Source organism: Cervus elaphus, chromosome 1 (assembly GCF_910594005.1).
Source record: "Cervus elaphus chromosome 1, mCerEla1.1, whole genome shotgun sequence".
In the NCBI taxonomy this organism is placed as follows: Eukaryota; Metazoa; Chordata; class Mammalia; order Artiodactyla; family Cervidae; genus Cervus; species Cervus elaphus.
In genome coordinates, this window is record NC_057815.1 from 49,800,755 (window position 1) to 49,817,574 (window position 16,820).

At 35.8% G+C, this 16,820-nt stretch overlaps 1 protein-coding gene across 31 annotated transcripts in view; it reads left to right on the plus strand.

Moving 5' to 3' along the window:
• The window catches only part of SOX6 (SRY-box transcription factor 6), a 677,134-nt gene that overhangs the window by 543,956 nt on the left and 116,358 nt on the right, over positions 1–16,820 (plus strand). For 24 of the 31 annotated variants that reach the window (XM_043902204.1, XM_043902115.1, XM_043902289.1 and 21 more), the window contains 2 exons: positions 8,579–8,658; positions 10,146–10,268. In XM_043902204.1, the coding sequence (XP_043758139.1) occupies positions 8,579–8,658; positions 10,146–10,268 (203 nt within the window). The remainder of the gene's footprint in view (positions 1–8,578; positions 8,659–10,145; positions 10,269–16,820) is intronic. The other 7 variants (XM_043902163.1, XM_043902313.1, XM_043902185.1 and 4 more) reach the window with 1 other exon arrangement.

Here is a 16,820-nt window from a genome sequence, read left to right on the forward strand (position 1 = left end):
CTATCAAAATAACTTATGTGGAATTTTTTTTATTGAGTTTTAATCCTTAATTAACTCCCCCCCCCCCCTTTAAAACTGATTCTCTAATTAGAGGCATCTTTCTAGAAAGTAACTTATCAGGGCCTAGAACATACACCACAGAATATTGGTTGCTTTGCTTTATCACATCATGATACTGAGAGATACAGCAGTCCAGGGTAAGATAAGTACAGTTGAGCACCTGTGTTTGTGAAAACGAACAACAACAAAAAGCTTTTGTAGCTGCCAATGTATATATCAGATTGATTGAACTGACTGTAAAATAAAGATACTGGATAGACTCCTTGTGTGCCAGGGATGGTTCAGCTGACCCACGGACTTCATGTAGCTGGGATTTTTAAAAATGATTGCTGCTAGAGCAGCACCCCTAACATTTCCCAGGAGATCCTAGGAATAGGATGTCTGCCTGCTCATGACTCCTTACTTACTTATTAGTTATATTAAACATTATGATAACAGTTAAAGTTTACTGAATAATTACTTTGTGCCAAACAGTGTGTTAAATGTTCCACATGGATTATATTTATTTAATTCTTACTTGAACATGTCACTTAGCCTTGCTGAGCCTCACTTCTTTATCATCTAAAAAAAATATGTCATGATTTGTCCACTGCTCAGTGTGGGTGTGAAGATTAAGTTTCTTAAAATATATGAAAGCTCTTTGAAAAAATTCTAAAGAACTACGTTTGGGGATAAAGTCTGACCATGAAACCTGAGTACATTTAACTACATTAAACTGCATTCTTATCCACTAGAAATGTGGTTCAAGAACTGAGCATTTGATTGAGATATATTACCTCTCTGATGACCAAAAGCAATTTTACTCTAGTATATCTAATGCTTCTTTAAGACAAAAAATTGTGGAAAAATATACATAAAATAATATTTTTTATATTAACCATTTTTCAATGTACAACTCATTTGTATTAATACATCTGCAGTTTTTAGTAACCATAATCATGATCTATACTCCAAACTTTTAATCATCAACAACAGAAACACTGTGGCCATAAACAGTAACTCTCCCTATCCCCTTACCCCAAACCCCTAGTAACTTCTGTTCTGCCATTTTTCTATGTGAATTTATCTATTCTAGATACTTTATATGAATAGAATCATGCAACATTAGTCCCTCTGTGTCTGGCTTATTTCACTAAGTGTAATGTTTTCAAGGTCCCTCCATATTGTAGCATATATCAAAAGTCCATTCTTTCCCCACATTCTGGCTATGGTCAATAATGCTTCTGTGAGCACTGATATGTGAATACCTGTTTGTGTCCCTGTTTTCAGTTCTTTTGGATATATATGTAGGAACGGGATTGTTGAATCATATGGGTAGTTCTATGTTTAATATTTTGAGATACCATCAAACTGTTTTCCATAGGGGTTGTACCTTTTACATTTCCAACCAGCAATGCAACAGTGTTCCAGTTTCTTTATATCCTTACCAATATTTGTTACTTTCCTATTTTTGAAAAAATTATAGCCATCCTAATAGATGTGAAGTGGTATCTCATTGTGCTTTTGGTTTTCATTTCCCTAATGATTAGTGATTTTGAGCATCTTTTCATGTGCTTACAGGAAATCTGTATAGCTACTTAGAAATATATCTGTTTAAGTACTTTGGCTAGTTTTAAATTTAGTTGTTTGTTTTACCCTTACTGAGTTTTGGGAGTTCTTAGATATTCTAGATATTAATCCATTGTCAAACTCATGATTTGCAAGTTTTTTTTTTCTCATTTTTTCTCATTGTAGGTTGTCTTTTCATTTACTTGATAGTATCCTTTGATACACAAAAGTTTAATTTTGATGAAGTCTGACTTTTCTATTTTTCTTTTGTTGTCTGTGCTATTGCTGTCATATCCATGAAATCACTGCCAAATCCAAAGATTTACTCCTGTGATTTCCTCTAAGAGTTTTATAGTTTTAGTACTTAACTTTAGGTCCTTGATCCTTTCCATTAATTTTTGTATATGGTGTAAGTTAAGGATCCAACTTCATTCTTTTGCTTGTGGATATCAGTTTTTCCAGCACCGTTTGTTGAAATGATGTGTTTTCCCCAGTAAATGGTCTTGGTGCCCTGATTAAAAGAAAAAGTCAATGAACTATATATGTAAGGGTTTATGCCTGGGCTGTCTATTCTGCTTCATGAGTCTATATACCTGTTTTTATGCAAGTACTATACTGTTTTAATTACTCTAGCTTTGAAGTAAATTTTGAAGTCAGAAAGTATGAGTCTTCCAACTCTACTTTTCTTTCTCAAGACTTGTTTTAGCTACTGGGGCTCCGTGCAATTCCAACTAAATGTGGGGATTGGCTTTTCCATTTCTGGATTATTGAATTTTGGTAGAAATTTCACTGAATCTGTAGATTGCTTTGTTGATCTTAACAATGTTAAGTCTTCCTGTCTATGAACCTGAATGCCTTTCTGTTTATTTAGAGCTTTAAAAATTTATTTCAGAAATGTTTTATAGTTTCCCAGTGTACAAATCTTTGCCTCATTTGTTAAATTTATTGCCAAGTATTTGATTCTTTTAGGTACTATTGTAAATAGAATTGCTTACTTAATTTCCTTTTGGCTTGTTCATTGCAGGCATATAGAAACACAGCTGATTTTTGTGTATTAATCTTTTACCCAGAAACTGCTGTGAATTTGTTTATTAGCCCTAGTCATGAATTATTTGGGATTTTCTACATTTAGGGCCACTTCGTGTGCAAGTAGACGTAGTTTTGCCTTTTTTAATCAGTCTGGATACCTTGTGTTCTTTCTTATTTCGTCTAAAAGCGCAGCTAGGATTTCCAGCACAGAGTGGTATAGCAGCAGTGAAGGTGGGTACAGGTGTCCCCAGTCTTAGTCAACAGCTTTCCGGTTTTTTGCCACTTTGATGTTAGCCGAGGGTTTTTCAGAAATACCCTTTATCATGCTGATGAACTTTCCCTCTATTCCTAGTTTTCTGAGAATTTTTATCATGAAAAGATGTTGGATTTTGTCAAATGCCTTTTCTGCCTCAATTGAGATGATCATGTGGATTTTTCCCCCCATTGTTCTATTAATGTTATGTATTGCATTGGTTTTTTTCATGTTGAACCACCCTTGCATTCCTGGGATAAATCCTACTTTGTCATGGTGAATAATCCTCTTGATATGCTTTTGGATTTAATATGCTAATATTTTGTTGAGAATTTTAATATTCATGCAAGATATTAATCTATACATTTTGTGTCCTGTGATGTCTTTATCTGGCTTTGTTATCAAGGTTATATTGGCCTCATTGCATCATAGTTAGAATGTGTTTCCTCTTCTTTGATTTTTTGAAGATTTTGTAAGGATTAGTGTTAATTTTTCTTAAATGTTCAGTAGATTGGTGAGACCATCTATCTGGTCCAAGAATTTTCTGTTTTAGGAGGTTTTTGATTGCTGATTTAATCTCTTTATTTGTTATAGGTTTGTTTATATTATCTATTTCTCCTTGAGTCAGTTTAGGTAATTTGTGTGTTTCAAGGAATTTTTCATTTCTTCCAGATTGTCTAATTTGTTGGTGTATGGTTGCTACCTAATACTTCTTTTTAATTCCTTTGTTTCAGTTAGCACTTATTAACCACCATTTATTTTCTGATATCTGTATCTATATATATTAATATAGTATGCATATATTAAAATATACATATATATTCTCATTAAATTTTTATAGCAACTCAAAACCATACATGACATTATCTATATTTTGTTTAAAAAAAGAAACTAAAATTCAAAGAAGATAATTAACTTTCTATACCTTCACCCCAGAAATTAGTGGAGATAGAATTTCTGAATTTTATACTCTTGCAGGCATGATCTAAGCATAAAAGGTCTAACTTTTGTGTGTGTATGTGTAGAAGATGTGATTTGTATGTATGGGGTTATCCAAATGACATCTTGTGAAGCTTGCCATTTCTATATTTTCTTGAATATTTAAAGCAGAGGCATGTAACCACTACTGCTGGAATACTTCATTAATTAAAATCATCTGCTTGAAATCAAGCTCAGCTGGTAAGGAATCCACCTTCTATGCAGGAGACCCCAGTTGGATTCCTAGGTTGGAAAGATTTCCTGGAGAAGGGATAGACTACCCAGTCCAGTATTCTTGGGTTTCCCTGGTGGCTCAGCTGGTAAAGAATCCACCTGCAATGTGGGAGACCTGGGTTCAATTCCTGGGTTGGGAAGATCCCCTGGAGATGGGAAAGCCTACCCACTTCAGTATTCTGGCCTGGAGAATGTTGCAAAGAGTCAGACACAACTGAGCGACTTTCACTTTCACCCTTGGAATCAATGCATTTCTGAGGTTCTTCAGATTAGTACTCTCTTTTAAATGAGTATTTAGGTCCAAGAAGAAAATGTATATGTTCACCTGTATAAAATAACCTAGTTTTATGGAGATTGTGATTATTTTAAATGTGCCCTTCTTCATATATGGAGGCTATATCATTGGTGAGCTCTCATTAAGTCATAAACTTTAAGTTGTTATTTTAAGTTAATTTCTTATAATGTGGATGCATTTATATTATTTCATCCATACTCATTTGTTTAATTGCTATTGTGACAAATTCCATGGTTTTCATATGATTATCTAAGAGTGTACGTGCATTTATGAAATAAATGAAGAAATTAAGATGATCCTTGATTTTTAGCTTCTTTAAAGGTATGAAAAACAATGCAAATGCTCTTAGAAAAAATCTTGAGATCAAGACTCTCCTCATCATTGGTCTATTCTTTGATGAATAGAGGAGAAATTTAGCAGGAGAAATAAGAACGTCGTGACCTCAGCAATATATAATCTGTGCCAATTTTTTTATTTTTGTTCAGTTGTTCTCAGAACAAATTAAAGGTTTTGTTTTATTTTTAGGATTCTAAATATGTCATTCATTGCCTGCTAACTTTTGCTGCAATGTGGTGTGATGTCTCACAAAGATAAATTCAGATTGATTATGGCATTCCCTCAGAATACAGAGGAGTTATAATATTTTGCTATTCTGGAAAAAAATATTATTTTGCTATTCTGAATACATTCATCCAAGCAAGATGCAGTGCGGCATGTTCAAATATATATTGGTGATTGTGATGGAAATATTTACATGTTGTAGCAAAAATGGTGATAACTTATAGAAATGGGGTCTATCTATGAGTTATTTGGCAACTCAAATAACTTACCATCATCCTGTGATACCACCAGACCAAAAAATCTGTGAGATTAGGGATGTGTAGTATTTTTTCCTTTTGTTTTGGAGGGTGGAAAATGAGGCATGAGACTTTGAGCCAGTAACCAAAGAATCTTCGAGTCCTGTCTACTAGTTTAATTTATCTTTCTTCTCTGCTCCTTCCAAACTCTTTAAATAAGTTAATATCTTGAAGTTAGCATCTTAGAAGACTGTAACCATCCTAGTCCCTTGTCTTCCTAAAGAATCAAAGAAAATGGACAGATTTTTATCCATGGGAGTTTTTGCTTTTTAATAAAAATAAAGCTTATGTTTAAATTACAGAAACTAGTATTCTTGTAGGAGGTAGCCTGTGTCTAATGGGTCCTACATTCCTGATACGAACGCGTCCTTCTCCAGTGTTTACGTCTTATTAAGTTTTGGCTTCATTTCACTTTCCTTGAAAATTAAAAAATATACTTTTCTCTCATTCAGGGGCTCTTGCAATGGAGCCACTTTGATTGTAGACTTCTGGCAAGTGAAACTAATGTCAGTCTAATTTTCCATAGGTTCTAAATCCTGTTTCATATTTGTTCTGTAATCTTCAGATAAAAATAATTAGTTGGAAAACCTGGAAGCCTGGAGAGATGGATTTATGTAACGGACATTATTTCCCAAATTAGCATTTAGAAGTTGTCTTCTTATACCAGAGGTAACAAGGGCCAGATTACAGCAGTGCCTAAAACCAACCTGTCTCAACAGGCTTCATCTTCTTTTGTACAAATTTAAAGAAAATGGGTCCTCAGGCAAGCATTTCAAATCCAGAGACAAATTTGAAAAAAATTGCTACAACATGTTGACTGATTTCTTGCCAAGTCAGCCGCTAAGAACTTTTTCTTGATGGACTCTTACACACAGTTAAAGGTGAGGGGGCAGGGAGAGGAAGCATGTAACTTTTTAAAAGAGGAGTTAAATCTCTCTACCTCTTAAATCTTCTATTCTACTTTTAGCCCCCCCTCTTCTTCACCCTTCTCCTCTCCCTGTCTGGCCTTTCCCTTTTTCTCTCTCTTTTTATCAGTCCCTGTAATATTCTCTGTTGCTTTAATGTATTCATTTTTACCTTTACTACTGATACAATGATATGTTCTGGAGAAATAGCTTTCCAAAGATTATATTCAGATATACAGATTCAAACCAGCAGAAAGGTTAAAAACATTTTAAAAATATGCTTGTCAGCAGTGGAAAGAAAGCTGTTTGTAGCCAGCAGGTGAGCTGGAGAGTACTACAGGGTGTGGTAGAGATAGTAATAAATTAACTGGCAAGCCAAAAACTATATTAAAAAAATCAGCTATTTCATAGCATAGAAGCATGACAGCTATGAAAAAAGGAGTGCCCCAGGGAATTCTTTTAGAGTTTGATTTTTTTTTAAATATGTTTGACATGAAAAATGTTTTAGTACAAATAAAGCAACTGGTATTAAACTTACAGGGAGGGGGTTATGGTTTAGAGTTAGTATGAATAATGCATGATATTTAAAGAAAGAACAGCTTTAAAATGTTCTGAGAGGCAACCCATGTTGATAGTTGGAATGGTGATTTTTTCCCCTATTTTTGAAGCATCATTAATTCAGCATCATTTTGTGATTTTTTTTAACCTGATAAGATATCAACCAAAGAAATACTATTTGACTTAGATTAGGATATTCTTTCTTCAGATAATTTAGTTTAAATATCGAGAGGATCAGTAGAATTATTTAAGCGTAAAGCAACAGTCATTTACTATAAAAAATAATTTGGCCTAGTTATCTTTTTTAAAAAGCTCATGCAGCCCTGCAAACCAAAATCAACCTCATGGAAGGGGAAAAACAAGATCAGATATTTTGAACATTACTCCATAGGAGACCAGCACAATATAGTGTTAGTGAATGCATTGTAGCAGTGCTCCATATGCAATCAGAAGCCAATTGTTACTGGACTGTGTACAGGCACACACTGTGCTCAATGGTCTGATGAGGTATTATGGATATGATGCAAAGAGACTGTGTAGATTAGAAGCTGACAATTTGTTAAAAGGGAAAGCAACTTAACATGTACATTGGGTCAGCTGAGTAGCACTTCATGTGGCAAACAGGATGAGTTCCAAGGAACCAGGGGCACCAGGAAGGCTCCAGGTATTAGTGTCCAGGCAGAAAAAGAGAGATTTCACTGCTTTCTAGTTGACTACCTTTATTACTGTGATTCTTTCTACACTTTTCATTATTACATTCAGCTTTTAGTGTGGAAAAGTTCTTGCAAAACAGCATGATTATTATAAATGTCCAAAATGTGTGGAGGAATAGCCTATTAAAATATAGCCTAGAGATAGTACATAACACTGCCTTTAAAATAAGTAGCTGAAGCCAAAGTGATACTCTATTAAATCACTGATAGTGTGTAATTTACCCATATGTATTAATTTTGATTTCAATTAGCACTATCACAATACATTCCTCATCACTTTCTGTTGGTTCTTCAGGTTGCTTGCTTCACACAGCCTGTGCTCTTAGGTCATAGAAGGTACTTTAGCCCTGCTGTTTAGGAGTGGTCTGAAGCCAGAAACACATTAATACGATGTTGCACTCATCTCTGCTGAACCATGCTCAATCTCGACCAGACTTTTAATACAGATATCACATGTGAAATGTGTGGTTATTTAATCAAATCATCATCAAAGAATACGTGATAAGTGCCTAGTATGTGTCATGATTCGGTAGTAGTTTCCACCAAAAGTTAGTGCAGAAAACAGTCTCCTATCTTTTTGGGATACCAAGCATGTCACAGAATGTTGGCAGATAAGATTAGCTTCTCTCTTACCCCTCTCAAATTAAAGAGGTTGCATTTAAATTTTTTTCTCTAATTTTTTTTTTAATAAAATAAAGGTTAGGGTTATGGACAGTCAATAACTCTTTAATCTTTTTTGGACTGTGATACTCTGCCTTGTCTACCAAGCCAAAACGTTTTGTTGTTTTAATATAAAAACCTTAATGCTTTCTCGGTGAACTGAATGTCAGCCTGGCTTTAAGATATTTTTTTACTCTTAAAAAAATGATGTATTACAAGATTTGTAATGGAGTGAACATGCTTGAATTGCACATTTAATTTTTTTAACATCACATTCATGTTTTGCCAGTTTGCCTACCAGCTATCTGTTAACAAAAAGTTCCAAGGCAGCCCTGCAAGTCTGTGCCCAACTAAGCCTTTTGTTTCTGCAGATGTTTGGGCTTAGAGCAATGTTGTAAAGCTCAGGCAATCCAAGGACCATGTTTGTACTTGTCTGCTGCGATTCCCAGTGCATTGTCTAAACCTGTACGCATTGTTCTTTCTGACAGGTGATAACTACCCTGTGCAGTTCATTCCATCAACAATGGCAGCTGCTGCTGCTTCTGGACTCAGCCCTTTACAGCTCCAGGTAAGTGCCAGAGGAAAAAACGTGGGATACGCGCCAGTACTTTAGTGGGAAACTGCTAACCAGCTGTATGCTAAATAATGGCCTGAATGTTAAATAATTTTTTAAGCATAGCCTGGAAGGATTAACACCTTATGTACTTACCATACTGCAAATAGAAGAGAAAACTGTCAGTGTCAATATTTTTAAAGGAAAAAATGATGTCATGGCTTAGTACTATATATTCTCTATTAGCTGAGTTAGTGGTTTTACAATTTTTTATGGCTGGTTGATATTGGGTATGTTAGCTTTTTCCTTATAACTTCTTCATCCATTTGTCCATTAACGTCCAAATTAGCTTTTACATGTAAGTATCAAAACAGACAACATTGGATATCTTCCTTCTTGCAACTCATAGAATAGGGAGTTGTTATTACCAAATTACTTGAACTATTTGGTAAAATGTAAACACATTGTCCTGAATATGTGTATCATCAGCCTCATCCTCATGCCAGGTCAAAAGACTGGGCATGATGTGTGACCAAATTCTGGACTGGTGTTCTTTATAAAGCTAAAATTGGGGAGACAGTGCTTTGGAAGCTAGTTTAAAAAAATCCCTTGCACCTTATCTTCTTCATAGTAAAATGGGAAGCGGAGGACTAAGTGATCTTTACACCCTTTTTGCAATGCTGTCTTAATGGGAAATTGATGTTAAATATGAGTGTATATTTTAACAAAAACAGAAAGAAAGTATCATTAAAATTAATGGTTAAACAAGCAGTATTTGATCATTTAGGCTGCAAAATATAGGATGATAACTTGAATTTCAATACATTGAACAAAGATAGTTTTTTACTCTTATAATGTACTGTGATGATTTTTCAATTTTCTTTAATAATCTAGGGAATAGCATCTAACTGGGCATTTTTATTTCTTCTTTGCTATTCCTTATATGACTTGAATGTAAAAAATGTACAGATATTTTATGTGAAAAATATAATTTTGAACATTCTCAGTTGAGTCTACAAATAAAGAATTTTTACAGTACTTTGAGCAGTTTTTGTCATAAGCCTCATCCAGAAAGTCTTGAAGATGCCTAGCATTATGGATCTATTATGGATGCCTAGCAGAGCTAGAGATTTTGCCTCATGAAAGCAGCAGCCCTATCTCATCTAAGCCCTCACCTTCTCCACTACTAACAGGGAACTTACTGCAGCTGGAAAAGATATAAAAAGAAACCTAACTCACAGTCAGTCTAATCTATTTCTCCTTTTTTCCATAGCTATGCTGTTGAGTGTCTTCTTAAGTCAGAGGCAAAAATAAGAAACCAGTACCACTGTTTGATCCTATAATCAAGTTTCCGTGAAAGACAGTATCTGGGTCCTAAACCCTACTTTCTGTTCTTTGGTGTGGTCAGTACCCTGGATTTAGAAATATGTGTTCTGTTTCATGAGTTCTGACAGTATGTTTTGTCTTTTTTTTTTTTTTTTTCTGAATATGCTACTAAACAGAAAGGTCATGTCTCCCACCCACAAATTAACCCAAGGCTAAAGGGCCTAAGTGATCGTTTGGGCAGGAGTTTGGACACCTTTGAACATGGTGGTGGCCACTCTTACAACCACAAACAGATTGAGGTATGAATGCTTACATTGGTGCTTCATTGGGTGGGGGACTGGATTGTTCAGTCATATTCTAGGCTTTTTTAACAAGTGCCAAACACTAAAATATAATCTTCCCCTTTTTCCTCATTCCTACGGAGGCTCATTTTCACTCCTTTTCTTTCAGAGAAAAAGTCAAACCCCAAACCAGTGCCTCTGAGTAGCTTGTTTATTGCTATATATTTAGGCAAATTCTTTACGTTATGAGTGCTTTCAAAACCATTTTTATTTCCCTTACCCTTTTTTCTTTATGTATAGTGCTGCATAGTAGTTTAAAAAAAAAAAAACACTTAGAAATTTAAAAAAACAAAACAAAAAAAACTTCAGTTCACCATGTATCAACCCTATAGAGTTGATAAAATATAATTCTGTTTTTATAGACAAAACAATGGAGGTTCAGAGAAGTCAAGTTATTTAATCAAGGCTACAAAATTTTCTTGGAGTCAGAGTTATTATCCAGGATTTCTAATTCTATCTATTCCAGGTTTTCTAATTTAGTTTTCTCTGACTGAATTTGAGGTTGGGTGCCTGGGCCTGACTGGTTGATTTTTGCCCCGTAAACTTATATAGTAACTCTTTCGTATTGAACTTCCAATAAAGCTCTTTGTTGTTTTTGTGGGATATTCTTACTACATGGGAGAAGATGCCTCATATAGCTCTTTTAAAAACCAAATCCCTTTCTACTACAGGGACCCAGTCCTCCTCTCTCCAATATTGTGCTTAATTCCTCTATTATATCATTGGAAAACCTCTTTAGGGCTATCAGACTCTAGAGGGTTGCTAGCTATCCCTCCTTAGAAGTGAGAAATCTCAACTTCTCATTTTATTCTTTAGGACTCTCAGATACTGGAGGGTTGCTAACTATCCCTCCTTAGAAGTGAGAAAGCTCACAAGAAGAAAGAAGAGAACAAGATCAAAGGACACCTTGGAAGTAGCCTAAGGAAGAGTTTGAGTTCAGAGCTTGTCACTTGCCTTCTTCCTTTCCCTTTCCCTTTGATTATAAGAAGTATACAGGGGGTTCCACCCAGACATGACAAGGCATACTGTTAGAGTATCTGCTATCTTCTATGCAGCCAAAAGGGGTTTCTTTTCTAAGGCTTCCTTTTGCCTGTAGAGAAGGTGCCACATTTCTGAACATTCTGACATCTACTGTGCTTAGGACTGCTAAATGGAGAGATAACCGGACATCAGGAACAATTCTTTCAGTTAGTAAGGCTTACCTACTCAGGACAGCTCGTTTGTTAAAATTTTAAGTACTTGGAAGAATGTGAAAGCAGGGGGCCTTGGCTCAGATTCAAAACTTCCTCTCCTCTTGACTTTTATTTTCTCTTGAGGTGTTGAGTTCTATTCCATTGGCCTTCCCTTAGCCAGTTTTCTACCCAGTTTCTCCCTTTAGCTTTTCGCTTAAGTTGACATCTCTTTCCCTCACCATCACAGACCTCTGGTGCTGTCAAATCTGGCTTCTCCTGGGTTTCTGGAAATCATGATGTCATATATGTGAGTGCCAGACGGTGTAGCGCTATAGCAATGCTGATCTAGGAGCACAACATATGCGACATGTCTGTTGCTTTAATTAGGCTGAACACAGAACCTGGTAAGGTGCAGGCCCTCAGCTTTGTAGGGTAAGTTTGGGTTGGTTAGAGAGTTTCCTGTTTTGTTTTTTTTTTTTCTTGCTCTGCTCTCTTGCTTCCACTTTTTGCACTTTTCCTTGCATGTCAGGAAACCATTGCTATTTGCTTGTATGGTACACTATTTAGAAAAGATGGGTCTTATTTGAAAGGCAGATTTCTCAAACTTTCTTACTATGAGCATAACAGGTTTATTGAGAGTCCTATGAGCAACACAGTGGACACCTATATCTAAGTTGTTTCAGACACTAACCTTTTAAATCTTGTCTAAAAGTAGAGAGAAAACTTAATAACATTTTGCTTTATTGATTTTATCCTACTTTCTTTTCTAGCTCGGGTTTTCTCCATTCCTTTAACAAGCTAAAATGTCACAGCTCTGTCAACAATTATGATCACAATAAACTGGGGATACTAAGCATTACAATATGTTAATGAGTTTTATTTCTATTTAGAGATTCTTAGGAAGAAAAGCCACAATGCATGTATACCGCCACCACCTCCACACACACACTGCTGCATTGAAGAGAAGCAGTCCTCTCTACCTGATACATAGTTAATTTGTCCTTCAAAGGTTTTTCACTTCTAGCATTGTGAGCTGGGGTTATCTTAACAGTAAAGTCATACTTTGGAAGCCTGAAATTTTGTTATCACCCGAGAAAAGACGGGAGCTGATTGTGCCTCAGATCATGAACTCCTTATTGCCAAATTCAGACTTAAACTGAAGAAAGCAGGGAAAACCACTAGACCATTCAGGTATTACCTAAATCAAATCCCTTACAATTATATAGTGGAAGTGACAAACAGATTCAAGGGATTAGAACTGATTGACAGAGTGCCTAAAAAACTATGGATGGAGGTTTGTGACATTGTACAGCAGTGATCAAGACCATCCCCAAGAAAAAGAAATGCAAAAAGACAAAATGATTGTCTGAGGAGGACTTACAAATAACTGAGAAAAGAAGAGAAGCTAAAGGCATAGGAGAAAAGGAAAGATACCCATTCGAATGCAGAGTCCCAAAGAATAGCAAGAAGAGATAAGAAAGCCTTCCTCAGCAATCAATGCAAAGAAATAGAGGAAAACAATAGAATGGGAAAGACTAGAGATCTCTTTAAGAACATTAGAGATACCAAGGGAACATTTCATGCAAAGATGAACACAATAAAGGACAGAAATAGTATGGACCTAATAGAAGCAGAAGATATAAAGAAGAGGTGGCAAGAATACACAGAAGAACTATACAAAAAAGATTTTCATGACCCAGATAACCACAATGATGTGATCACTCACCTAGAGCCAGACATCCTGGAATGCAAAGTGAAGCGGGTCTTAGAAGCATCACTACGATCAAAGCTAGTGGAGGTGATGGAATTCCAGTTGAGCTATTTCAAATCCTAAAAGATGATGCTGTGGAAGTGCTGCACTCAATATGCCAACAAATTTGGAAAACTCAGCAGTGGCCACAGGACTGGAAAAGGTCAGTTTTCATTCCAAAGAAAGGCAATGCCAAAGAATGCTCAAACTACCGCAAAATTGCAGTCATCTCACATGCTAGCGAAGTAATGCTCAAAATTCTGCAAGCCAGGTTTCAACAGTATGTGAACCCTGAACTTCCAGATGTTCAAGCTGGATTTCTAAAGGCAGAAGAACCAGAGATCAAACTGCCAACATCCACTGCATCATCGAAAAAGCAAGAGAGTTCCAGAAAAACATCTACTTTTGTTTTATTGACTATGCCAAAGACTTTATCTGTGTGGATCACAACAAACTGTGGAAAATTCTTAAAGAGACGGGAATACTAGATCACCTGACCTGCCTCCTGAGAAATCTGTATGCAGGTCAAGAAGCAACAGTTAGAACCAGACATGGAACAACAGACTGGTTCCAAATTGGGAAAGAAGTACATCAAGGCTGTATATTGTCACCCTGCTTATTTAGCTTATATGCAGAGTACATCATGCAAAATGCTGGGCCAGATGAATCACAGGCTAGAATCAAGATCACCAGGAGAAATATCAATAACCTCAGATACACAGATGACACCACCCTTAAGTCAGAAAGCGAAGAAGAACTAAAGAGTCTCTTGATGAAAATGAAAGAGAAGAATGAAAAAGTTGGCTTAAAACTCAACATTCAGAAAACTAAGATCATGGCAAATAGATGGGGAAACAATGGAAACAGTGAGAGGCTATTTTTGGGGGCTCCAAAATCACTGCAGATGGTGACTGCAGCCATGAAATTAAAAGATGCTCCTTGGAAGAAAAGCTATGGCCAACCTAGACAGCATATTAAAAAGCAGAGACATTACTTTACCAACAAAGGTCGATCTAGTCAAAGCTATGGTTTTTCCAGTAGTCATGTATGGATGTGAGAGTTGGACTATAAAGAAAGTTGAATGCCGAATAATTGATGCTTTTGAACTGTGTTGGAGAAGACTCTTGAGAGTCCCTTGGACTGCAAGAAGATCCAACCAGTTAATCCTAAAGGAATCAGTCCTGAATATTCATTGGAAGGACTGATGTTGAAGCTGAAACTCCAATACTTTGGCCACCTGATGCGAAGAGCTGACTTATTGGAAAAGTCTCTGATGCTGGGAAAGATTGAGGGCGGGAGGAGAAGGGGACGACAGGGGATGAGGTGATTGGATGGCATCACCGATACGATGGACATGAATTTGAGTAGGCTCTGGGAGTTGATGATGGACAGGGAAGACTGGTGTGCTGCAGTCCATGGGGTCACAGAGTCAGACATGACTGAGTAACTAAGCTGAGAGAAAAGATATTTGGAAAGATCCTTCTTACATTAGCATATTCCAACACTTTCTTTCTTTAAGAAAGACACAGGAAAGTTTTTTTTTTTTTTTTTTTACTCCATGCTGATCTAAGGCTGGTTTGCTGGTTTTCTGTGCCTCAGGGGCACAATATTAGGAGAGAGAAGAATGCTATTTTTAGTTGAACAGTTCAGCAGATGGAGTCATGAATGCTCATATATCTGAAGGTTGAGGGGCTTGAACCATTAATTTTGATAATGTATTTAACCCTGGGAACAATCAGAAACTGTAACTCTAAGGTTACAGTGCTTTTGACCTTTAGAGAACAGAGGGCACTTGCTATAGTAAACAATATATTATATTGCTACTTATTCTGAGTCTCTACTGGTATAAATTTCAGGACCAGTTGCCATTTGCTTTCCTCAGCTATGTTAGCACTGGTCCTTCAAGTAAGTCAAAAGGTAGCGAGGGGTGGGGATGGGGGGACCAGTATGATGAGCCAGTCATGTAAATATGGCCTTTAAATAGCTAAGATGTTAGATTATTTCTGAAGAAATATTGTCTCAGAAATAAGGTCAGAATGACTCTTTTTTTGATGAAAAGGTGGTTTTAGTGTATTGATTCATTTTTTGTGGTTACTTTCAATATGATAGATAACTAAGGTAATTTTGTTTTGTTTTTCAGTTAGACATAATGTTGCCTCATAGTTGTAGTTTATATTAAATACAATTTAGTGCCATATCATGCAAAGTGGTACACCTGTCTCATACCTTCTTATTAAATGATGCATGCTTCTCTTTAGTAAATACAGCAGTTAAATATCACACAGTTTAAGAATTTCTAATTAAAATATCTCCACATGTCAGCATATTGGTAATGTATTATTTTAATCCATTTATTTTGTTTATGAAACAGTGACATATGTTTAGATTGTGAAATATATGAGCCTTAAAAATCACTTTATTGAAGAAAATTAATTCCTACAATACTGTCTCAGTAATGTGTTCACTCACCCAGTCAGTCACTGGCGGTACTGCCAGTCTTAATGTAGAGTAGACACACTTACCAGTTTTATCTGCAAAACAGTCTTGGAAAGAAGCAATAACAGTTCTTTTTCTTAGTTCCAAACGATCGGGTTTTCTTCCTCTACTTTTTAAAAAAATTCATTAATTCAAACCAGTCCCCCCAAAACACTTTCTGTTACTTTAAAAACAAAACAAACAAAACAATGAAGAATGGAACTGAGTTATATATAAGGGATTCTGAGAGACCAATCAAAATTAAAAACAAGCTAGTTACCTTTTCAAAGTTAGACATAGTAATTTGTTTGTCAGCAGGGAGACGTTTGGGTCAGCCCTGAAATAAAGTGACTGTCAGCAGTTATTCCTACAAGACAAGTAATTTCACTCGATGTATTACTGACAGATTGCTCACTTCTCTGAATCACCAGAGAAAACAAACTTAATATTGTTACAGGCAGAGTTTCTGTCTTCATTAGCCTCAGAGAATGATTTTTATCTAGCATTCAAAGCCTACCAAGCTTCAGTTGGAACATATTTTAACCAGCAAGTTCTTATAATGATAGTATGTATGGGTGGTAGCCTGAATGAAAGAAAGTAAATATGAAAATTTTTAAAAGTCAATATAAATATATTTTCACTTGTATTTGATGGACATTATGTGTAGTTCTGGAAAGATTTGAGGAAAGCAGTATAATTAGAGCCTTGAAACACTGGAAAAACCCATCAACCATAAGTTATTCTTAAATGAAACTATTAAAGTCATGCAAAGTTTGCAAAGATGGAGGAGAACAATTGAATTTTTGCAAAAGTGAATAGAAACACATATTTTATTTAAATGATATTGTCAATTTTCATGCTACAAATGGAAAGTGAAGAAGTGCCTATCAACATTGAGAATGTTCCATTTCTATTTTAGTTCCAGCCTGAATCTTTATGATATTATATTTAGATGCTCTTCTCTGGCTCATACCCTGCCTTCTTATTTGAAATCATAAACATGCCTCAGTTCTGTGGAGGAATGAGAGAGTGAGTTAGCTGGACTGGGTGGGCTTTGGAGGTTGTGATTTCTAATAGAGAGATGAATAAAGAGTTGATTAGAATGACCTGTTA